This window comes from Serinus canaria, chromosome 1A, assembly GCF_022539315.1.
Source record: "Serinus canaria isolate serCan28SL12 chromosome 1A, serCan2020, whole genome shotgun sequence".
Lineage (NCBI taxonomy): Eukaryota > Metazoa > Chordata > Aves > Passeriformes > Fringillidae > Serinus > Serinus canaria.
The window spans coordinates 13,418,188-13,442,522 of NC_066314.1; the positions used below are offsets into that span (position 1 = coordinate 13,418,188).

General features: G+C 38.4%; 1 protein-coding gene across 2 annotated transcripts in view; it reads right to left on the minus strand.

Moving 5' to 3' along the window:
* Positions 1–4,987: 4,987 nt before the first annotated feature.
* NAMPT (nicotinamide phosphoribosyltransferase) overlaps positions 4,988–24,335 on the minus strand; it is a 31,105-nt gene continuing 11,757 nt past the window's right edge. Inside the window, exons 2-12 of one of the 2 annotated variants that reach the window (XM_030238007.2) lie at positions 24,049–24,205; positions 22,662–22,765; positions 19,725–19,853; positions 19,103–19,261; positions 18,615–18,751; positions 16,581–16,806; positions 15,278–15,397; positions 12,750–12,767; positions 9,917–10,057; positions 9,636–9,770; positions 4,988–7,902 (exon numbers count right to left, since the gene is read on the minus strand). In XM_030238007.2, coding sequence (XP_030093867.1) covers positions 7,789–7,902; positions 9,636–9,770; positions 9,917–10,057; positions 12,750–12,767; positions 15,278–15,397; positions 16,581–16,806; positions 18,615–18,751; positions 19,103–19,261; positions 19,725–19,853; positions 22,662–22,765; positions 24,049–24,205 — 1,440 coding nt within the window. In that variant the 3' untranslated portion in view covers positions 4,988–7,788. The remainder of the gene's footprint in view (positions 7,903–9,635; positions 9,771–9,916; positions 10,058–12,749; positions 12,768–15,277; positions 15,398–16,580; positions 16,807–18,614; positions 18,752–19,102; positions 19,262–19,724; positions 19,854–22,661; positions 22,766–24,048; positions 24,206–24,335) is intronic. The other variant, XM_030238008.2, reaches the window with a different exon arrangement.

The following is a 24,335-nucleotide window of genomic DNA, read 5'->3' on the forward strand; positions in this document are numbered from 1 at the left end:
ATCACCAGGTGAAGCCTCCCATAAGTTGGTCTGTTCCTTGATAATTGTCCCTCTTTAATTCAAACCTGTAGAAGAGATTTGTCCCAATGGCTCAGTGCTTTTCTTATCCCAAGGTCCAACACTGCAGAATCTTGTGCCATTCACCATCAAGCACTGTACTGCAAAAGGACAAGGACAGCATGAGAACAAGAATCCATATCACAAAATTCCCTGAGCTGTCTGGAGTTGGATTTTCCAATTTTTCAGAAGCCTTTTTTGTGGACAAAGGCACAGTAAGACTAAGGGAGAAATTACAGTAGAAAGAATGAATTTAAGCTCTTGAGGGAGATTCTGATTGATAAATGGAAGAGAAAGTTACCTTCTTTGAGGTCCTTTAAAGGAGTCAATAGGTGTGTGGATATAACCTACTTCAATTTAAAAAAGGCATTCAACAAGATTTCTGATCAAGTTTTCTAGGAAGCTAAGAAGTTTTGAGACACGAGGAGAGGTCCTTACAAGTACACAACATTGATCAAAGAAAATAATAGGAAGTTACTCAGCTTTCTCAGAGAGTGAAATTCCACTTGATCTGTGCTGGAGCTCCTGCTGCTTGTCATGTTAAACAATGTAGAAAAGGGTGGGTAAGGAGGTGACAGTTTGCTGGAGGTGCTGAGTCATGTACAGCAATAAAGGTGGGAGCCGATTGTGAAGAATTGCAAAAGGACTTTATGAAACACTGTGAATGCAAACTGTAATAGGACATGAAGTTTGGCATAAACCAATGTGCACAGGAGAAAATGATCCTAACCTTGCATAAAGTTACATGCTATGATTCACCTACTACCTCTTCTATAGAAAGTTCTGGTGTTATAAAATATAGCTTAATAAAAATGTCAGTACAAGTGCAGAAGCACTAAAGCCAAGCCAAACCAAACCAAACCCTGGCAATTCAAATGCCAGGCAAGAACAGAGAGTGTGATACAGAGATTTATGCCATTGTAGGAAAATTACACGTGGGTGATTGATGGTAGTGGTACTTCCCAAATTCCATGTGTGTTAAAAGAGTAGTGGACAGAGAAAGTCATTTGGGAAAGAACTAGAGGCCTCAGCTGACTTGCCTTGATTGCCTTGTCTCTGCTGTGACGTTACAGCAGCCATCCCAGTGACAGCACTCGTGTCTGATCAATTGACTTGGGAAGGAATTATTATTTACAATCATACCACAACCCCCAGAGTCACTCCCTCCTCTCATGCTGGGTTACAGCACACCACATATTCAATAACCACATGGGTTCTTGTCTCAAAATGCCTTTGGGCAGGACTCTGTTGTAAGAGAGAAGAAACGACTGAAACTCTTCCCAGGTCTTGCCTAATCCACAATGGGCTGTGAAAGACAGAGCAGGGATTAAGCATGTGTGTTCTTTCCCAACAAAACAGCCATGGGAATAGTCTGCACAGCTATAACCAGAGCTGGAGCTGAATTAGGCTCAGCAAACCCACCTTGGGTGGTCAGGATGGCAGTGGGACAGGCTATTTCATGTAGTGTTGGACTTTCCCAGCAGACACAAGACCCAGGATTGTGGTCTCCGTCAACTCAAGAACTTTCTCTTGCTACTCCACGTGCCAGTGCAGCCCCTGTCTGATGGGATTACCTGTGGGTAACCCACATGGGACACAGGTGAGACTGGACTGTCAAGAAGCACCTGCAGAAACCAAGCTAAAGTGCTTGGGTATTCAGCAGTGCTTCACTAATGACTATAAAAGTTCTAAATGTATGTTTCAGTACAGGGATTTAACAGGGAAACCAGTTCTCAGGAGAACATATCCTTATTTTTGCCAGATTCATGTCTGTTAACATTTTCATGGTCACAGCTTGGACACAAAAGGTAACAAAGGGCCACCTCTCTCTGATCTGAATGCATGAATCTATTAGCTTTTATTTGAAGGTGTAATGATTGCAAAACCTTGCACAGAGGTGAAACAATTCTTTTTATCTTCTGGAGATTTACAGTAGAAATAAAAACAATTAATGGTCTTCAAGCAGCAGTGCTGGAGGTGATGCTGCAAAACCCACAGTGTGGGGGAAGAACAGTTTGCCACTGGCATTTGGTCTAAGGAGCAGATACAAGATACAAGGCTTGAAAAATGGATTAAGGTTAGACTGGGGCACATTAGCAGACCACTGCTTTGTAATCACAGGGGCCTGGCAACACTTTGTTTTGGTTGAACAGACTCAATGTTTTCACAGCAGATTACAGGATAGACTTGAACCTGCTCAGACAGAAATGGCAGGGAGGCACCCCCACCAGAGGGAGATTAGCTGTCATGCTCTGACTGACCTTTCTGTGACTTACAGACATATCTCTACCTAAAGCCATTTCACCCAGAGATTATCCTCTTAAATTGCTGGGGTATGTCATCCTTCTGACACATCCAACAACGAGCTGCAATTCTTTATGCTTAAAATAGGGTGGCATCTTTTGGAATAGGGAAAACTTCCTTGAAAGGGAAGAGCACACCAGCCTTGTTCTTGCCAGGAAGCTGAGGAAAGCATGTCCCAAAGGCTGAAGAAAACAGCTCATTTCTCCTGTTTGCAGGAAAGGGAATTCAGCTTGAGGCTGAAGTTCTCTCCTTTACCTTATAAGAGATAAGGTTCAGAGTCCATGCAGCTTGTTTGACACATGTATTACTTATATTAATATTTTGATGATAAGAGTACTCAGTATAAAACAAGTTTCCTAGAAGAGATGATGTGGAAGCTTTAAATAGCTACATTAATAACTGAAATTAATGACAAAGAAGTAAAAATGTCCAGCCCTCAGAACCTTCCATGCATCCTTTATCTACCCACTTGAATTTCATACATACTGTAATTATATGAAAATTCTGAAGCCATTTTCAGCAACTTATAATTACCTGGCTATATGCAGTATGTTTACTTGACATGAGCATTGCATCAACTACCAAGAATCAGATCTTCAGATCTAACAAGTTATCAATGAAGCATAAATACATATACTAAAAATTAGAGTATGCTTGTGTAAATTGATCTAGTGATCCTGTGAAATATCTTGGATTGATTTATATGTAAACTAAACTGGTGGGGGGAAAAAAGGAGTTATACAATCCAAATTTGCTGATTTTTTTTTTTCTCAGTGGTAAACAAACAATAAATTTGCCCTTGAACTGACAAGAGTTGGGTAAGAGGGAAGTAAAAAACCTTGCTAGAGGCATGATGGCTCCTCATCTGCTCTTAAAAGACCCCTGCTCTAGCCAGCAGCAGGAGAGAAGACTGCCATTCTGATGCCAGGAAACCTCACCAAAACTTGAAAATTCTAGAAATTCTGTTCAAAAAGCAATTAGGAGTACTCATGCAAAAGACTAGTAAGGAAATTATATGGAACAAAATATGTTACTTGAGAAGAATCCTGCTGACTTCTCTCCTGTGTCTTCTGGATTGCCCTGGATTGTATTACACAGACATCAGGGTACCTCTCAACAAAGAGGTATCAAAAGGTACAGTCAAAAAGTATTTGACTGTGGTACCACTGGTGCCACAGTCAAATACTTTTTGGAAATAGTCTATTGCTAAGTGCTTTTCAGCCCTTTTGATTAATTAAAACCAAATGTCTTTCTGTGAAGGGTGTTTAAAATCATTACCAAGATCAGCTGTGCTGCTAGTAAAACAGGAAAATCCCCCCAGGAACATCCATGGTTAGCAACTGTGATTTTAGTAAGCATGACTTCACAGAGCATCTTTAACCTCATTATTTCCTTATCACCTGCAATTTAGAAGGCATGTGGCTCTCCACATAAGGCCCCTGTTCATCAGGTTTAAGAGGATGAGCTCTCACCCAGCTGTTTACAAATCTGATGGAGATGTGCACCTACAGACCCTGGTGGGGCTCTCAGGCAGAGAGGAAATTACCATCATACCAATGCACCCTCACAGCCCCTGGCTCAAGCAGCTCAGCACAGGTATCATTTCAATTGCTACAGTAGGACTGGAGGACATAAATAAGGCTCTTCCTGTGAATCCCTTGCCTTCTGCAGGGATCTGGAATTTCCCTGCTGATTTCCTGCAGCTGACCTGAGAGCCACCATCACCCACTCAGGGCTGGTGAGTGACTTGACTTGGACAAAGGCTGACAGGAATGAGGAAATCAGCAGTGCTGGAGCTCCTGGGTTTTAACTGCATGCAAAGGAGGTGGAGGAGCCCTGGCACTTGGGCTGTGTGTGCTCTCTGTAAACCAGGGAACAGAACCTTTGAATTCAAGCATTATTGTGGGCTATAAGAGCCCCTTTCTACAGCAAGAGCTGAAGGGAGCAGCACCAAATGGAGATAGCATTACAGGAGGTGCCTTATCCACCCTTACTGACACATTCCTGCTGGGACCATACCTGCTGCAACTTCAAGTCATGCAGGAGTTAAAGTGTAACTTCTTCTACTTACAAAAATCCTGTTCAAAGGACTCTCTCTGCTACACAGCTGATGTTATTTTTACAGTACTGCAGCAAACTGAAGGATGCAATACTGATGGGTAATTTGCCTTTAGACAAGCATTCTAGTGACTTTAAAGTTGAAATAATGAAACTTTATTTGAGAAAGGATTATGTCAAATATAGAGGATAATCTCATATCAAATTCAAAGCCAAGTGCTTTGCTTTTCAACACAGACAAAATGATGAAGCATAGATGTACTCACACACACCAAAAAAAAAAAAAAAAAAAAAAAAAAAAAGGAGGAAAAAAAAACTCCAGAAATCAAACCCCCAAAACCACACACACACCCCCCCAACAAGAAAAACAGAGCTCAGTTTGCTTTCTCTCCTCTAGAACTGAGCTGGCTGTAAATGTAAGCCCAGCTGTGTGTGAGGCAGCTGAGCAGCTCTCCTTAAAGGAACACAGCGCCAGCACAGCCCTGCTCTGGCCTGTGTTTGGCAACAAAGAGCATGGGATGACATCTGATGCCCAACATCAGAACTTAAGGACACAGTCAGATGGCTATGATTTTCACTGCCAGAACTAAACTTTATTTCCATGTGTATTACATACTGGTATTTGATGCCAAGTACATTAAAATTACTTTAACAGAGGATTTAAGTGAGGAATACTTATTCTTCACTAAACAAGAAGGAATGTAAAAACCTATAAGAAAAGAACTGTTTAAGCTTTGTTTTGATTTTGGCAAACCAAACAGTTAAGTACTCTTCTGTTCTCTCCTCAGATCTTTCAAAGTACCAAAAAAGTATTTTTTTAAATAATCATGCAGCTGAAGAAAAAAAATAGTCTTACAAAATCCATTTCTTACGCTAAATATGGTTACAAATCAGAGTATTAAACACAAAATTCCCAATTCCTATTTTTAAATACAAATACTGTATTACATTATGAAATGGGGATAATTAAAATATATCAATGACTACAAATCTAGTAATTTAAAGCAAACAAACATGCTGTTTGCTTTCATGTGGAAGAATTAGGATATTGTAGGGTTCAAGCACTGCAGTAATTTCTGTCAATTCCTTGATGCCCAGAATGTCAAACTGCCAAACACAAAGAGACAAGTGTTCAGGTCTGAATAGCACCAGGTGTTTTTCTTTCCCCCCCCACCCTTTTTAAAGTTATTAACATTTAATAAAATGAGTGACATTACAACTTTCTGAAAGTGACATGCACAAGTAGAGAATTTGCTTTGAGTTTCCAACTAATAAGCTGAAAAGTTTTAGACAATACTGAACAATTATAATGTATTTCATGGTACGCATGAAAACAGTGCTTCCACAGTATATCCTCAGTTCTCAAGTACAAAAATATCACTTATGGGTAGTCAATAGTTATCAAAATTTTTATTGGTACAGAATGAAAGCAGCATTTACTTTATTGTTTTTTAAACCATACATCATAAAATTCCCTAGTACACATGTGGAGGAGTGAAATAGGCTCTGTACTATTTACCTGCTACTGATCCTAAGGCCAGATTCAAAATCTTTCCGGGCCAAAACCAAACAATATAATTAATAGCTAAGGGAAGGCAGTTCCTCAGTGTGAAAGGTCAGCTTTTAGTTTTACTAAAACACTATTCTTGAAACAATACATCACTTAAATGTATAATTACATACACTACAAGTGAAAAACAGGTTTTTATTAACAAGAACTATTGAGACTGGGCATAAACATCTTAACCACAAACCCTGGAAATATTATGGATGCCTTGATGTGGCCCTTTTTGGTGAGAGTAAGAACAATGAAGTATGGCTTTTCAATCTTCCTTTAAAAGCATGTTTTATAAAATTTTGTAGGCTTAAATTATCTTAGGCCTTAACATTTTCCAGCAACATCATCTACTAATTAGAAGCATTAATTACATCAGTATATTAAGCAATTGGCTGATAGCTGATCACCAGCAGAACAGGAACTGTTTGCTTTTGCTGTTGTTTTTTTGTCTTTAAGTAAGGGAGGTACTTTTCTAGTGAGAGCCATCCTACAGTACTATCAAATATTTCAGAGGTTACTACATAGCTTCTCAAATAAAATCCTCAACAGTTTCATTTTCCAGCAGATTCTTATATCAAGCATATGCAGAGAGCAAATACAATCAAGTGCAGACAGTTCAAAAGTATCTCAAACACATTGTTTTACAGTTACCCTCTGCAAAATAAAAGCCCCTCCTCTCCCCAAACAGATGGGGGGAGAAGGGGAAACAGGTCTGCCATTCATGTAGGAGTTTGGCTAGCATAGTTTTATTAAAGTTGTTAACAAAAATAGTTAAACATTTTTACAATTTAACATCCAGTCTGACAAAAGGCAAATCAATGAAAAAAATACAAAAAAGTAAAAAAGTGCACTACCCAGTCCAGTATTTTGCTTTAAATTCATGTCACTTACAGTATATGAAAAATAAACCCAGAAGTGTAATTACTTTAAAATACACCGCTTCCGCATTTCAGTATTTTACACATATATTCTCTAGTGGAAGAGGAGATCTCTTAAAAACTTTACTCTTAAAATATTGAGGTGCATATACCAAGTGGGATAGACTTGGCAAGTTAAGTTGCAGTAGAGAATCCTTTCAAATTTGGCATTTCACTTACATACCTTACTGTGCCAGCAAGGTCAGTAATACCTAAACCTTCTAGAAAGAACAGTAATTTTGTTTAATGCAGATTTACTAATACAGACAACTACAAGAAATGGTGAGGTCAGCAACTCTATGGGATCTTAAGGAGATACGAGTCCTGATTTAGTTGTCAAATGGAACAATGTCACAACAAACTTTTAAGGCCATGTTTTATTTGCTGATTAATGGACAAAAGGCAATGGATTTCCCCCCCCCACTGAATATTTTCTTGAAAGTCTGTGCTCATAAAAATTATGAAAAGTTGGAAAGACTTACTTATTGAAACTTTAAATATATTTTACACAATCTTGTTTGTACAAAAATACAAGTTAAATATAAACATAAAGCAATCATGATAATTTTATGTAAATCCATTTTGTGATATTCTGTTATATATAAAAAAGTTTCGCAGCTCTGTCTCATTTGTGAAAAGATCAATACCAGATTGAATCACTACTGGCAAAGGGCCCTAAAAAGCACACTTCAGCATTAAATATGTTTTACAAGGTAAGTACCATTTCCTGATTTCATCTTCTAAAGACTGGCAAAAGATAGGGCAGTATGTCCATAAACCAACAAATAATTTGGCTACAATGTCATAAAACACAAACACACAAATCTGTACAATAAACCAGTAGCTATGCAGTACGAACTAGTTACACACACATACACAAACATGGAATGGAACTCAGTGAGATGCTGTTTGTAATTCACTGTTCTTCAGCCTGGCATTTTGTCTGACTTCATCAAATGAATATGACTTCGTTACCTTTCCATTCTTAAATACAGTGTGAAGCAGGTCCTGCAAGAAACACCGCTGGTTTAGCAAGAGTGATTTGGCAAACATGGGTTACACAAACTCCAAAGCAAGCACACAAACCCAGCCTGATAAGGCTGGAACTTTAGACTGCCAAGGTACTAAATCTTTACAGCTTTTTCTGACACCTTTCACTAATGGTTACACGGAAGAAAGGGCTTGGGTCATCCTGTGCACAGACAGCAGCTTTGTGTTGACCAGTCCCTTGAGTGTGGTGTCTATACCTGGCCAAAGCAAAATACACACTAAATACACCTTGCTAGAGCAGTTTGTAAGAAAGGTGACACACAACCAAATACAAGTCAATTATAGAGGTTTAAATGACGTATTTTTTCCCTCTAGGGAAAAAAAAAAAATCTTTCTTCACTGTGCCTTTTATTCATATTTAGTAAAACAGCATATCAGGACAGGCTTGCACACAGCACACTGGAAGGGCAACAAGCACAGCTGGTAACAAAAGTGAGCACAGCAGCAACACTGAGCAGTCCCTGCATTTGGTGACCTACTGCAAGGACCTGTGGCTTTAGAGAAAAGGGCCCACAGAAGGGTACATTTCCCTGTCATTTCCAGGGAGCCCCAGAACTGGTCCCACACCAATGGCCCTCTCTAATTTCCTGGGACTAAAAAATTTTAATGAATAATTTCACCTGACAAGAATGAAGGGACAGCATATTGCCTAATTTCAGAGCCAAAGTCTTGCAGTTTGTGTTGAACTGATTTCTCACCATTAGGTCCTTCCCTCTCTACCTATATAGGAATGTTCATAATTAACATATGTAGAAGAATATCTGCATAGAAAAAAGCTTCAAATTTATAGAAGATCTTTGTGTCCAGAGCATAATATCTTCACTGTGTGTAAGTCAGGTTTTTTTAATCTTGAAATTTCTCAGAGATCTAAGTTTTAGGCTTACAGTTATGTAAAGCAGTGGAGCCTAGTAAGTACCCTTTGCCTTGTGATACAAAACCAGCTTCTGTACACCAGAAAACTTTCAACTTCTAAAAGCAGAAATGCAACCTGACAACTTATTTTCAGTCCTCTTAACTTGGGAATAGACTCAACATGCAGTTTAATGATTCATTGTTGGATGCTGAAACACAAGACATATCAAATTGAAAGCCTGAGATTGGCATAAAGTTTGTCCTTATTTCATGGAAATAACATTCCATTTTGCAATTGTAAAGAATTCACAGGGAAACTGAATTCCTGGTTTAAACGTACCTCATTAAAAACTGTGAAAATACTCTGTGTACAGAGCATTAACTCCTGGAACTATTTTAAAAAAAACCTCAGTGGGGAAGTAGAAACACATTTTAGTTACAGCTGTAACTAAAGTTACACTCTTGCTAAAGCAGTTACAGCTGTTCCACCTCCAGCCAGGGTCACTACTCAAATTGTGCAATATTGGCCAAACAAAACCACCTGGCCAGTATATCTTCTGCACCACTGAGACTTTAGTTTGGAGGAAAAGTGGCAATGTTCTCGTGTTTCTGAAGACAAAAGAAAGACAAAGATCTGCAATTGTAAAGCCTAAACATTCTAATGTAATTCTAACATTCTGCTGTTCCCAAATTTGGTACTGAGGTCATTTTTGAGGTAATAAGATGGGAATTAAAGAAAATGACAGATCAGAAATAAATTCTGATATTAAGTTATAACCTGCTTTTCCTCGGTCTATTTTTGCATGAAGAATGATGCAATAGATTTTGAAAGTTCATACCTGTCCATACTCTTCAAGATCTCCCTTGCCTTCCTCCAGTGTCACATACTCTCCTGCAGGTGTCCTATGCAACGACAGCCGTCCTTTCTTTGACCTTTTGTTGGGATCGGCTACGGGATCTTTGAAGACATTTATCTAAAATGAAGAGGATTTTTTTAGGAGGAAAGGGCTTTGTGGGACCTAATGCAGATGGTGGTAACGTAACAGGAAATGTCAAACAGGTTTTCAAATGGGGAGGCCTCTCCAAAAAGCAGAGTGGTAGAAGTTGTACAGAGACATACCCCAAGGCCGTTGGTCACCACGTAACTACATTTGAAGGAACAGTTTAAGAGGTCTCTGGTTAGTTTCTGCAACAAAGCTCCACCAGATCCAAAGGCAATATTCTCAATACTCCATTTATTCTTCTTCATTCCCTCCACAATCTAATAAAAAAAAGAAAATTATGATGGAGCATACTTTTAGGCCATGCCATTTTCCCAAAAAAATACACTACTTAAGCAAGATGCTTTTACAGACAATTAAGCCAACTAACATTCAGTTTCCAGGAAATGTTTGTAATAATTTGGTCAATACTTGGGACACTGTTTGCATTTTTACTTACAGCTCCAGTGTGGAACTGGAAAGCTTTTGCTGTAACACAATTACCCGGCCAGCACATATACTTCCCAAACTAAGGTGGCACAGTGATGCAATGCCCAGAGAAACTGAGCTTTACAGAAAATAAGAGACTTCATGGGAGTATTTCAGAGGCTTCCAATTCCTCAGAATTATGGAAAGACCTGGAAGCAGAGCCTGTATCCTGAAACAATGCAGCCATCCTGCTCAACACCAGAAAGTTATTACCCTCTCTGACCAATGACTTGAACAGAGCAATTCTCTTGAAAATCTCCTTGAATTTGCTGATGTTACTCTAGAGAAACATGGGAAATTAAAACACATAAAACTGCTCACAGAGTTTGCTTAGCCACCTTCTCCAGCAGGTACAGATCAATGTGAACTGTGCTGCTACCAAGAGTGGAGGTAAAAGTTTCTGTATCATTTCCCTCCACCTTGATTCTACCCTGACAAATGTGACATCCTCTAGCCTGGAGTAATGGGTGCTCATTTAGTCATGCTCATAAAGGGCCAAGATTTGTTTCCCTGACCTGTTACTCTTATGACAGCCTATGATGGTTATAGCCCCAGAACAGGAGTTCAAACTCTCTCCTTCTAACATTTTACTATCAAAAGCAGAGTGGGTGAGACAGCAAAGTACCATCCATCCAGAAAAAAAGGAAGGTGAGAAGCATAATGGAAAAACAATCTATGGGGAAAAATGCAGAGTTTACAAAATCAGCATAGTCAGAAATCTGGTAATATTTTGGGCAATCTTAGCATCCTGCATCAAGAAGAAATGCCAGACTAACACTGAACAGGACTGTTTCAGGAGCTACTGATGTCAAACTGCTTTTTTAAGGGACAACTAAGGCTCATAAAAGGGGAGAAAAAATGGAAAACACAATTCCAATTTCAGACTGTAACAAACTGGGAGTGTAAGTAAAAGGGCACACCAGTATTTTGTTTATGCACTCAGTCACATGCAGACTGTCTTCACAGATACTCTCAGTCTGAAGGCCTGACAGAGGCCAGCCAACAGGACATGTGGACAGCAGAGTCATCACCTCCTCAGGGTATGCTGGGAACACCTTCCCACTACATTCCTGCCACACATTTCCCCAGGAGAAATCTTACTAGTGAGTTTCCATCATTCCAATGGTACCAACTTACTCAGCCTCACTTGGCAAGTCAAGCAAAATTCATCTCAAGCTCTACCACCATGACTTCTACTTAAGACAACCCTTTGAAAGCTTTGTATTCTGAACAAATGCCCTCTTAAAAATGTGACAGTCCTGTGGATTTTAGCAGTAGGCATCATATCCTCTCAGCGACCAAGAGCAAAAGGAATCTTTATTTTCAGGTAATTAGACTCTCCTGGAAGCAGTTAAAATAGGTAGAAAAGGGAAGATAAACAATTGAAATTAATTAAATTCTCCTTTAAGCGCCTCAAAAGTAACTAAAGCTGAGAAAGGAAGGGTAAGAAATGGTATTTTGTATACCTTCAGCTTGAGAACAACACCCAGTGGTGCCATAAGAAATGAGATTTAACTGGGCCTGGATATGGACTCTGCTTATCTGTGCTGTCTTTTAAAGAGTAAATACAGGTAAACTCCACATGGCCTCTGGCTCTGTCCAGACCCTGAGCAAGCCTGAAGCCATGTGAGCTGCTGGCCAAGCCTGAGCCAGTGTGCTCTGCTCACCTCACTGTGCAGTTGCCAAGGCCAGGAATGACACTGAACTCACTTGAACACCCCTGCAAGGTAACAACTACCTGGTATAAACAACATCCTACACCAAGGCACATGATGCTGTGGCTTCATGCTAATGGATACCTGCAGGTTAACAGATGTTAGTGCAAGTACAGCAGAGCTGGGCCATGGCTGCTTAACCCTCGTGCCTGGGTGAGAAGAAAGGTGAACCCCCTTCCAGCTCCTGTCCCTGCTCTCACTTACAGGTGGTTTGTTCACCTCATGCTACAGGCACAACTCACTCACTCTGGGTGAAGAAATGGCTTCTAGCTTTCCACTCTCTCAAGGGACTTCTTACTTAGATTGATCTTTGTCTGGAGAGGAGGGGAAGGGAAATCCAGACTAAGCTGAAAGACAGCTCTGACTGTACCAGTGACCCACAGCCAAGGCCCAGATATTACTACTACTTCCTTAAGTATGGAAAAGAGATGGCAAACAGCAGTGGTAACAGGGAAGAAAAGGGAGAGATCTGAAACAACTGAAGCTTCCCCCAAAGGAAAACAATACAGAAGAATTTTTTGCTTCATACTTTCAAACCTATACAGGGAGAACAATTCAGCTGCCAAGGTTTTCACCAGCTGCCTCTGACCATTATGAGCATGATTAATACATGAACTGCGACTCCAGATTAGAGGATTAATTTTGTATAAAAATTTAAAGACATCTGGAAATTGAATGTTCAAAGAAAATCCTTTGAAAGTGTGGAGTTAGCAGATTGGAATGATTTTTAAAAGTGAAAATGCAAAGTAAGTCAAAAAAGTTTCCTTACCTGTTCTACCAGCATCCCCTATTAAAACAAAGAATTTTAAAATCCAGTTTATACTCTGAGTTGTTTTCTATATTGTTGTTTCAGCTACTCTGGCTAGCTAAATCAGACTATTGGCCATTACCCATTTTAGACTTTCCTACTGTACCCATTACCTTTCATCTCATCTGTAACAATAAATCATGCCTAGAATTGAAAGCTGATACAGCATACTTGGAATAAAAATATTGCATAGGCTACAAGAAGGGGGAAAAAAGATGGCCACAGTGATACTTTTGTATTTGTTCATTTAAACTCCTTTTGGAAAAGAATGAATTATACTTCAGTGTTGGTTTGGTTTTGGTGGGTTGTTTTATTTTGGGTTTTGGCTGTTGTTTTAGGGTTTTTTTTAATGTTATGCTATTACACAATCTTCTAAAAGTCAGCATGGTAAAACCCGGGGTTTGCTGACATAAAAGGATGAAGAGATTCACAATATTTAAATAAAACTAAAATTAGGTTGCAAAATCATGGTCATTTTACTCCAACCTAATTTGCTGCTGTCAAAGAAAAAAATGTCACTTCCTACCCATTTCTCCCAGCTCAAAACAAGTTTGTTTTCTTCTGTACAGTGCTGGCAAGTATTAGCCCCTTTCTGGGGTACAATTTAATTCACTAGACCACCAAAGTGATCCCCTTTTGGCTGAGTTAGCTTGCTGCTACATGTGGGGTGTAAATTGTTTTAATGACTAGTGGTTCAATGACATGAAGCACAGCAAGATTTGAGTCAGGAAGAAATGAGAAGATGCCACTGGGCAGCAGTGATCTGTCTGCTCTGTATGTCTTGGGGAACTGGATCTTCTGCTCTCTTTTATTACATGTTACAGGTAGGTGTTTCATAATCAATTACAGCTTCATAAAGAAAATATATCAACAGGCAGATCAGCTGAACAATGGGTTGCTTATTCTCCTCCCATTCTCTCCCATTAGCTGTTGCAATTGTTTTCCTGCTCTATTTAGAACTTGGAGAGCAGAGCATTTTTCACTCTAGTGCAAAGATTTTTAAATACTTGCTTTAATATTTAATTAGAACCAATGCTATACAACATCCTTGAATTTTGTCCAGTATAACCTAGAAAAAACAACCAGGCTTCCTTACAAGAAAGAACAGTCCAGTTTCTGTCCTCTCACAAGGCATGAAAATCTCAGCCATAACATACTTGCCTAACATGAGCCCTCTTAGATCATTGTTCAGAACCACCAGAAATGTTTTTCTTCTGTGTGGGTTTTGCTCTCTTTAACAGAGCATCTTCCCCTGCTATCTAATGATTAGACTCTCTTTCCAGCTACTAACCTCTCATGCCTGTGTTATGTTAAGCATATTAGCATAGTTGCACATTCTCAAAAAGCCACATGGGACAAAAAATAGAATAGAATTTACTTTAAAGGCCATTAGAGGGGGAAAAAAAACCTGCACTACAGTTGGTCTATCAGATTACAATCTCAGTATTAACTGCTCTCTAGGGATCTGAATGACAAATCTCAGTTGTGTCACTGAGGTTCACATTATGTGCCCACGTTAGACATGCAGATGGCTTCAGACTAACTAAAACCCAAACTGATACCTCCCTTGCTCATAATTTTGAGAAGCAGCAAAAGTCAGCTTTGGTGAGAAGAACCTAAAGATGTGTCAGTCTAGAAAGCTATGACAAGTATCAATAAATTCAAGTAAAATAAACCTTAATTCGACTTATTTCCACTTTTGAACTCTAACACAGCTGAAGATGAAAGACTCAGGACAAACCAGACAAAGTCAAATCCTCTTCCTCTTACATGCCCTTTGTCATTTGTAGCTACTGCAGTCTATACCTTTATAGATATACTGTATTATCTAGTATCTACCTCTAGTCAATAGTGGTGAATTTATGACTTATTTCAAGCATGCAGAATTTACTAAATAACTTATGTCTCAGTAACAGTGCAATTTTGACTCAGACTATAGCCTAATCTTTTACACATATTTTCAGGATTTTCAAATAATCCTTAGTCCACCAGTTGCTCAATCAAGGAACTTGCTTTCCTTACCCTAGGTTTTAAAAAGTCTCCTTCAAAACCATACCTTCAACATGGGAGGACAAGCAGACTTCAGATGGTACATAACTAATGAGCCAAAGCAGTTAATTACTGCTGCAGCACAGTGACCATGCAGAGTGCCTTAGACATCAATGAAATGACCAAACACTGCCAGATTTTGACCTCAATGAGACTTGACAAGCATGATGAAAGCAAACAAAAGGAGAGACAGTGGAAAGAGAAGGCTTACAACAGGGGGATTAGAAAATGCTTTTTAGGGTTTTTTATGCATCTTGATAATTTCCTGTGGACGATTAATGAACTTATTTTATGCACTATGATATCACTGCCAGTGTCTGGAATGAAGGGCAGGGGTGGGGTCAGCAGTCTCTGCTGAAACATCTGACTAGTTGTAACAGAGTCCAGATTAAATATCAACCTTATCAGTGTCACCCTGACACGTGAACAGGATCTCCTACCTCTTGCAACGTGTTGATATCCACACCATCCCCTTGAATAACTCTGAGATACGGTGGCAACAACTTATAGCCTTTTGAATTCTCTGTAATGGGAAACCTCTTCCCCAAGATCTCCAAGACCTATTGAAAAGTAGAAAGAAGATAGTTCAAAATTAAAATGAAAACCTGCCATTCCAATAAAAAACCAAATTTCCACATTTGAGTCATGCTTTTTTTAAAAAATTAAAATAAGTCCATAAATATACCCACATAACCATGCTCTAAATCTATCCACACACAAAAAAAAGCATGCCAGCCATTGTGGTGGAAGCCCTTAAAGCAGGCACAGACAATATGGTCTTTAAGAAGTTGCACCCAGGAGCTAATAAGAACCATGCTTCCACCCTTTCTCCCTTTGCTTGATGTGACTTTTTGTTATGAATGTGTCAGCTGAAGATCCTACTCTTCTTTTGACTTCCCTTAAGAGGGTGGATGAGCCTTTCAGTTTTTCACAATTTTGTAAGCCACAAATATTTAAAATGAAACACTTCAGCAAGGAGATTTTCTCATCAGCTCTGATAAAGGTCATTCAGAGTTCCAATCTGTAATATGCCACTTATCCCAAAGGGGGAAAAACAAAAAAGTGTTAAATCTGCATAGATCTAATTTGATAGAGTACCAGTGTAACTAACATTGCCCCTACCTTCTGACTTGGACAGTGCTGACAGTTACTCAAATTCAGAGGTATCAACAGTTTTTATTATGGAACTGAAACAATCATTATGCTTTCTAAAGAGCAATAGGGCAAGAAGCATTTTTCAATGTGGAGTCAGTGCTACTGACTTAAATGCACATCTTATTAAAGAGAGAAGAGGGCTACACATGTATTTATAGCACAAAATTGTGAATTACATTAACATGGGATGCCAAGATAGCTAAACTTACTAGTAAGAATTGTTATTGGCCTGGCATTTACTAGCACTGAAGTGGTTTCCCATTGCATTTGTTAAGTGATAAAAGTTTCTCTTTATAAAAGCATTCCAACATCACTACATCACCAAAACTGGTAATTTGCAAAAGCTTCAAGAACCATTTGCAAGAATGGGATTGATGAAAAATATGAAACTATTTGGACTGCAAAAGAGTTTCCATACATGTACTGGGGTGAAGTAAACATTTACATTTTTCATAGCTCCAAATTAGCCAGCATCAAATACATACAATGCATACCAAGTTAGAGCCTTATATGTTTGCTAGCCAGTCATTACAAAACAAACAATTGACCTCCCAATCTTGTATACAAATGGCTTCAAGGAAGGATTACCTTTAGAACAGTGTCAAGGGGATTCCCAGAATCTGGTCTAATAATAAGTGGTGCCTCTGGACTTCGGGCTTCAATTATATGCCTTAGGTCATCACCCCATATTTTTTCACAAGCATTGTAAATGTCGTAGCTGTCACTAACCACAGACACAGGCACTGAAGAAAACTGTGTTACTATGTGTTCAAAAGCATCTTTTTCATGATCTTTCCCCCAAGCTGTTATGGTACTGCAAAGGCAATTGAAAAATTCATATTAGAATTGGATTTACATGTCATTCTGTATTTCCTACCAGCATCAGTTCAAGGCAATGATAAGCAGTATGATTACACAACAGCAGAAACTATGTGCTTATCAGCTCTGTGTTGCATGGATTATAAAGATACTATATGCTAAATAAACAGACTTAATTCAGGCAGTTAGGGGACTACAGATGCAAGAACAGAACATCTGCTCTGACAACTTCATACTACAAAACGGGAAGTCGAGAATGAAGCACCTCGCCATGTGTTAGAAAAATCTAAAGAAGAAAACAGAATTTATTTTCTTTTTTAATAGTGATATAAAATGAATATTCTCACTTATACAAACAGTCCTCTGGAGGAACCTCAGAACATTACCCTTAGTACAAGGCCACAGGAGAGCACATAAACCTGAGCTGCTGAGAGCAGTTACTGAATGCAGCTGATCTGCAGTAGCTGCTCAGAACAGCTGACATAAGTGACTTTAGTAACTTGTGTGCAAAGACCTAAAATGCCTCATGCACAACATAAGAGTCAGTGGGCATTGAATTTTTACCTTAAAATTCCAGCATTATCTGCTGTGTGGCCAGGTCCCAGATCATGGTAGCAGGGAGACAAACAAACTTTATTTCACAGAGGTTGGTGCAGTCTCAGAAGAGCCCTGCTGACACACCAGGGGCAAGCACCATGCTCACAACACCACCCTGTATTGGAGGTTGTGAAACAGTAAAACAATTCTGTAAAAATTTGGGCCTCTTGTATGAGACCCTTTTTGTGTATTAACTTGGAAAGGGTGACTGCAGTCACATTTAGTGGTGCAAACTTCAGGTAGGGCAGTTTAAGCTCTCTGCTCTAATGCCACCACTTTAATATGCTGGGCAAAAGACACTTGATCTTGACTCCAGGTGTTTGTTTTTGCTTTCATTACCAAAAATTTTATCATTGTTTTGATCATCAGAAATTTCAGACAAAAACTGTCATGTCTATTGGTCAGGCAGGAGTTCTAGAGTGGCACTACAGCAATGGTACAGAAGTTCTATGAAGCAGTGCTGCTTTAAAGATGATCACTACCCTACAAGGGCTATTCATGTAAGCCTTTCTTGCAATCCTAAGTGAATAACAACTATTTAAAATCAACAGTAAATATTTAGCTGGGTTTTGTGCTCACTATGAAACACACAACCAAGCTTGTTTTATATTCTCATTTCAGTGTGTAGACATGCAACTGAAATTCAAGGATTTGCATTCACTCTCAACCTTGTACAGGACACGATCTGAAAAAAAGAGCTCTCTCTCTCTCTCTCAAATGTTTGACATCAGTTTCCTTACTCTTAAAAACACTCATTCACCATTCTTAGTGATACAGCAAGGATTTTCCATTACAAGTTATACTGATGGGAAGCTTGAGAGCAACTGCCTCTTCTGGAGGGAGAACATGAACAATGAGAGTCCAGAACTGCAACTCAGAGTTTGTCAATTTATGATTTTATCTTTAAGACAAAATTTGAAGTTCATAATGTGAATCCTAAATATCTATAGACTACAAACCTTCAAGCTTATTCTAAAAAGACACCAATAAGAAGGTTAAAAACATTTAAAATACATTTATAGCTAAGAACAACCATGCTACTTATGTGCCCCTAGAACATACAGAGGCATCAGTACAGAACTGCAGCTTCAACAGCTGGATCAGTCATGGCTAATACTGTATTGTGTATTTCTGATACAAAGAGGGGTAAGAAAAGAATTACATTTTGTTAAGCTATTCTTAGAAAGGTTTAGACTAGTATCTTACCTGTGTTCAGCAGCTGGAACAGAATATCCTGGAACTGGATCTTTTGTACCATAGTACTTTTTAATTAATGCAATTCCTGCTACAGTGTCTGTTCCTTTGAAGTTCACCAAGTGAGCTGAAGCTCCTATTCCTGCAGTCTGGAGAAGATGCAACTGTCAGTTACCATGCCAAATTCAAAAGCCTCCAGTCACCACCTAGCACTAGTTTGTAACAGCAAGACTCTGACTCAATTCCCACATCATCAATATTCTCTCCATTCACTTACACTGGGAATACAGAGAAAACTTCTCCCAGGCTAAGTGCTCACAGTTCAGACATTGTACCCACCCCCGTGCCAGACTTCCCCCTCCACACTTAGTCCAAACACAGTGCTCTGTGCATTTGCAATTTCAGAGCAGAACAGGGCCACAGAGGTTAACAGACACATCTACAACTCTTCGTAGATAGGAACAATCAGAGTTTTCAAATTGCCAGACAAGCAGTTTTACCTCTTGTGAAGAAACTCCTCTGTAGCCAAAGTCATGCAGTTTATATTCCAGTCCTTCCAAGCTGCCAGAAGTCTCCAGCAAATATTTGGCCAAAATCTTTTTCTGCTCTCTAGAATTTGTAGCCACTGTGATTGGGTACCATGACTGCACAAGAATAGTCTAAAACAAAATCCATCATAATATTAGGTGCATATTTATTTAGAGCTTGACAATGCCCACCTGGCATTTATTCAGGCACAAAAAGCTCTATTTACTTTCATTCCCTGTTCAGAAAGCACTGATGCTTCCAACAGTTTGCTTTAGGGCTTAAGTAATTAGCCTTTATAAGGTAGGCAAGGTATTGACCTTCTCAGGAGTTATCACTAGCAAACTACAGACACACAGTTCCCCCCACCCTCCTTTTTATAGATAAAAGTACTGCTCTGCTGTGAACTTCCTGTACAATTATTATGATCCCTTGCCAGCTGGGGGGAAAAGGTCTGTGTAAGATGACTCCAGAAACGAATTAAAATAGAAAATGAAAGTTGCCAGAGATTTCCCGTAAAGCAATTCAGGATTCAACCTTCAATTTAAGTGCATTAATATGTACTTAGAAAAAAGGTGCTAAATTTCCAGAACTTACCTCAATCCAATTTGTGAGCCAGTAGCACTCTGGATCTGTGTTTTCTACTGTGAAAAGAACATTTCCTCTGGGAATTACAGAGCCCTCAGGAACAGCCTTTATTTCTATGGGAAGATGGCCATCATATTTCTGTGTAAGGAACAGTAATGCTGTTAGACAACAGGAAAGGGTTAGGACTTACAGCTCTTTTCTTTAACTGCAAGGGATAAAAGGCTATGAATGAATAAAAGCTTTCTTCTTTTTAATTTCTTTCTACTCTAAATATAAACCCACCAGTCCAAATAAATTTTAAAAACCCCCATTTATCAAAAAAGGACAGAAATCCTGTAACTTAAAACCCAGTCTCTTCATCAAAACAAATTAATGGTTATCAGTTGTATTCCTTGGGCAAATTGAGCCCAAGGGTAGAACTTAAGCATTCTATAAAAATACTTAAGTTCTACCCACAGAATGAGAAATACTTACTACTCAGTTTCTTCAATGCTTTCATATCTAGTAAGCTAAAAAAAGTTTAGCTACTATTCATATTTTTTTAAAAATCCACTAGCTTTGCTTAGTATGAATGTGTGCTTTGTTCATTTATTACAGCAGGATCCATTTAATCACTATTTTAGAGACTATTTTCATCTTAATTACTTAAACTTCTTAAACATGAAGTCTTACATCGGAATGTCACTCCTTTGTCAGTCTTTTATCCCCAAAGGACTAGACATTGTGTAAAATATGCCTTTTGAAAAAGAGTAACCTGCAAATAGCAACTCTAGAAGACTAATTATAACTTTCTCAAAGAGCTCTGCAAGCTGTACTGGCAATACTGAAAATGTTTTTGGATGGTAATATATTTTGACAGAAAGCTTTCCATGAGATATCCTGTTAAAGGCAACAAACACTGCATCAATTCAGAGAAATTACAGATTCATAAGTAGCACCAAAACATATTCTCCAGTACTCAGACATCAGAAATCTATTCTACCTTACAGTTTAAAAGTTTATGCAAAAATGTAATAACCCAAAGCAAACTGTGTTTATATATCACACAGGGTCTAGTTGTCAGATTTGAAGATAATGGATTAACAAAAGACAACAAAGCCTTCAAAAAGGCTCAAAATAATTTATTCACGATTCAATAAAGGCAAAAGTATAGTTAAGTGAGGAAAAAAAAAAGAAAATATTTCAAAGTTGCTGTAGGTGTTGATTTTGCCCATGGAAAAAAAAAGATATGATCATGCCATAGCTCTGTATTATAGCCCTTTGCAAAAACTTTGGATAGGCTTGACTTGTACAATTCAGGACTTCCATCTCTGTCATTCATCATCGATTCCTGCCAACTTCCAGCCTTTACACCAGCCCACTGTTCTCTCCAGGAAATCCTTTACTTTCTTCCAGCCCTTCACCCTATCAGTATTTACCCTTTCATTTACTCTCAAGTACAAACTGATAGGTGTACATCTCAAATTCATCCTGGCACTTCACTCACACAGCCACTGCACCCTCCACTTCACCTACCTCACCTGAGGCAACTGAGCTAGGGAGAACCAGTGGCAGGTGTGTGAACATACACTGGAATTCAGAGAGCAGAAGCAGGGACTCTGTGCATAAAGGGCACACAAAGACTCAAAGAGTACATACACTTCCAGTCTGAGAGCCACCAGTAGATGAGATCAAGACATGAAAATCATGTTTGGGTTTTTATAGATATAAATACACACACACAATTTTAATAAGAAAACCTGACAAAGGAATAAATATACACAGAAGGTATGCAGGAATGCTTATTTTGACTAGAACAAAAGTTGAATGGACTTAGACAAGCCACATTACAACTCAGTGAGGACAGATATGCAAATTAAAAGTATCAATTCTGTTTACCCAAAGAGGGATCAAGCTTACTTTAACACAGATGAAAGCAGTTCACAATGTATAATGTAGCTTAAACACAAATAGGGATTGAATTCACATTTGTAGTTATTTGAACTGGTTGCAAGTTCTCTACAAACCTCTCCATAATTCTCTCTTAGAAAACTGTGGGCTTATTTACCTTGTTGCCATTTGCAACACTCAGTTGAAAGTCACTCTTCTCTTGCACACCTACAGTCCACCCCAGTGGCAGGATGACATCCAGATAGATTAACAAAGAGATGCCACCATAAAAGTACATACACTTAGGGTATCCAGGGAAATATAAATGCAGAGGACTGAAAAAGGGGGCTTTCAAATGCCAAAAATATTCACTCACCAAAACCCACAATGAAACCAAGCATTTAATTACTCTGCAGAGATTAGTACAGCTCTAATGAATGCTATTAGTCTAAATCTGCTGCTTTTACAGAGAAGAGATGTCTGCAATTACTTGAAGTCTAACACTTTTTTAAACAAAAGGGGAACAGGATAATTGTGAAAAGACTAAAGTTGAAAGGGTTTGTGTGTCAGAAGTGCTCAAGTCTTGTATTTTATAAAATTCAACACTCATGTCTCTGAAAATTTTATAAAACAACTGAACAAAACATGTATTTTCTCCAACTATTTATATACCCAAGAAGTTGCAATGCTTTCTGCATTGGAGTAAACACTGTAATGATTAGTTAGAGAGAGAAATGTAAATGATGCAGGCAAGCACTGAGTGCTGTATCACACATGGAGAGCTGCCAACAAGCCCCCACTCACTCACTCACAGGAGCTGGCTGACAGCAGCCATAAATCCTTATTACCTGCAAAGCCACATCTGGCATCTGAAAGGATGAAAATTACTTTTCTCTAAGGAATTACAATTATATGATTATTCTTTGACAGCTGCTACTCCCTGTACACCAAACATGAAAAGCTAAATTTATCCAGTCTTTACTATCAAGATTAAAAGGAGATACTGCCATAGTTATTCTACTGTTGATTCAGAAATCCATCACAATGATCTCCAAATATTTTCACAATTTTTTTTACCTCTAGAATATAGTTCCATCCCTTTTCATTGAAGACATCATCTTGAAAATGCTCCCTATATACTTCTTTGGCTTCCTTGATTTTCTCTTTGGTCACCACTTTACCTGGAGTTTCAGAAACAGATTAAAGCTTAGAAACTTGCAATATTCATCAACTGATAAAATAAATAACAAAAAGGTTTAGGTACAGCAAAGTTACTTTGCCTTCAACAAAGATATTAAGAAAATGTGAAATGCACAATGTTTAAACCAAACTTTAATTTATTATACAGATTAGAATGCTCAAGAAACCATGAGGGTAAAATACACTTTTGGTTTGCAGATGACTCAGGAAACTTTTGAGATTATTACTGTTTTATGACGGTCAAAAACCAGTCAAGAGGTTTAACAGCAGTGCTTTTTGCAGAGGAAATGTGTTGATTGTGCAAGCTGGTACATGCAGCAAGGACATATCTAGCACAAGGGTTAAGCTATGCCATTCCAGGGAGATTCCCCATGGAGAGACTTTGCAACCAACCTTTGACTGACCATTGTGCTAGGAACCAGCAGACTAACCACATTATTTGAATAAGCATGCTGCTGCTGTAGGGCCAGTCATCTATCTTAGAGAACAACCCTCAGATTGCTAAAGACAAAAGAAACAGAAATATCAAGTGTTTTGATTACAATGGAATTTCAGTCTTTGGTGGAATTGGCAGAGATGTTTATTGGATCAAGACAAAAACATGTAAGACATATGACTAAAGTTTTCCTTTAAAGCTTGGCAGAAGGCAACATGCACTCAGGTCAGAACAGGTGATATTTGTACATAAGGCAAAAAAGATCTTAAACAGCACCAAGGAATTTTCACATGTTACTCATAAAATTATCAGTATAAAAATCACTTTCACATGTAGCTGCCATACTCAACGATCAAAGCTGAGGGCCATCCAAAATTTAAGGAAAATTAATTTTAATTTAAGGAAATTTAAAACCATTATTGGTTTACACAGTAAACAAACCAGTAAACACAAAACTGAAGTTAATGTTCAAAATGCAAAGTGTATTTTCCATCAAATCTTCTCTCTGCTGGTGACTCTATGCACAGCTTTGGTCTCTTTCCATTTGTTTCAATTTTGCCCACTGAAGTTGCAACATGAACACCTTTTCATTTTTAATATACCATTGGCATAAATAAAGATAGTAGAGAGGTGTCTGGATTAAGAAGCTAATTCCAATTTATGAGGGTGGACAACTTTTTCACAATCACATAAATAAGATATTATGCATGTCACTACTTGTGGTGTATCAGGATAACCTGGAATTGTTTCAACTATAAGACTACAAGCTTGAGAAAAAGTTAGCTATTTAATTAGAGAAAAGGTCTTACTGGAATTTGAGACAGTTACCTTTTAAATATTTATTCAGAATGTACTGCAAGCCATAAAAAACTGTTTCTTCATATTTCACTTTCTTTAATTTGGAATTTTCAGTCTTCTTTTCACGACATTCAAAGTAGGAATATACTTTGCTTGTGTTAGGTGGATATTGCTTGTAGTGTGTAACCTACATCAAGAAAAACTTCAGTAAGAACTCAAAACATCACTACAAAGCAGAAGAGAAATCACATTTGTACATTAAAGCTTAAAAGTAACTCCCAGCTCTTCTGGACTGTGATTATTTATCCATTCACATT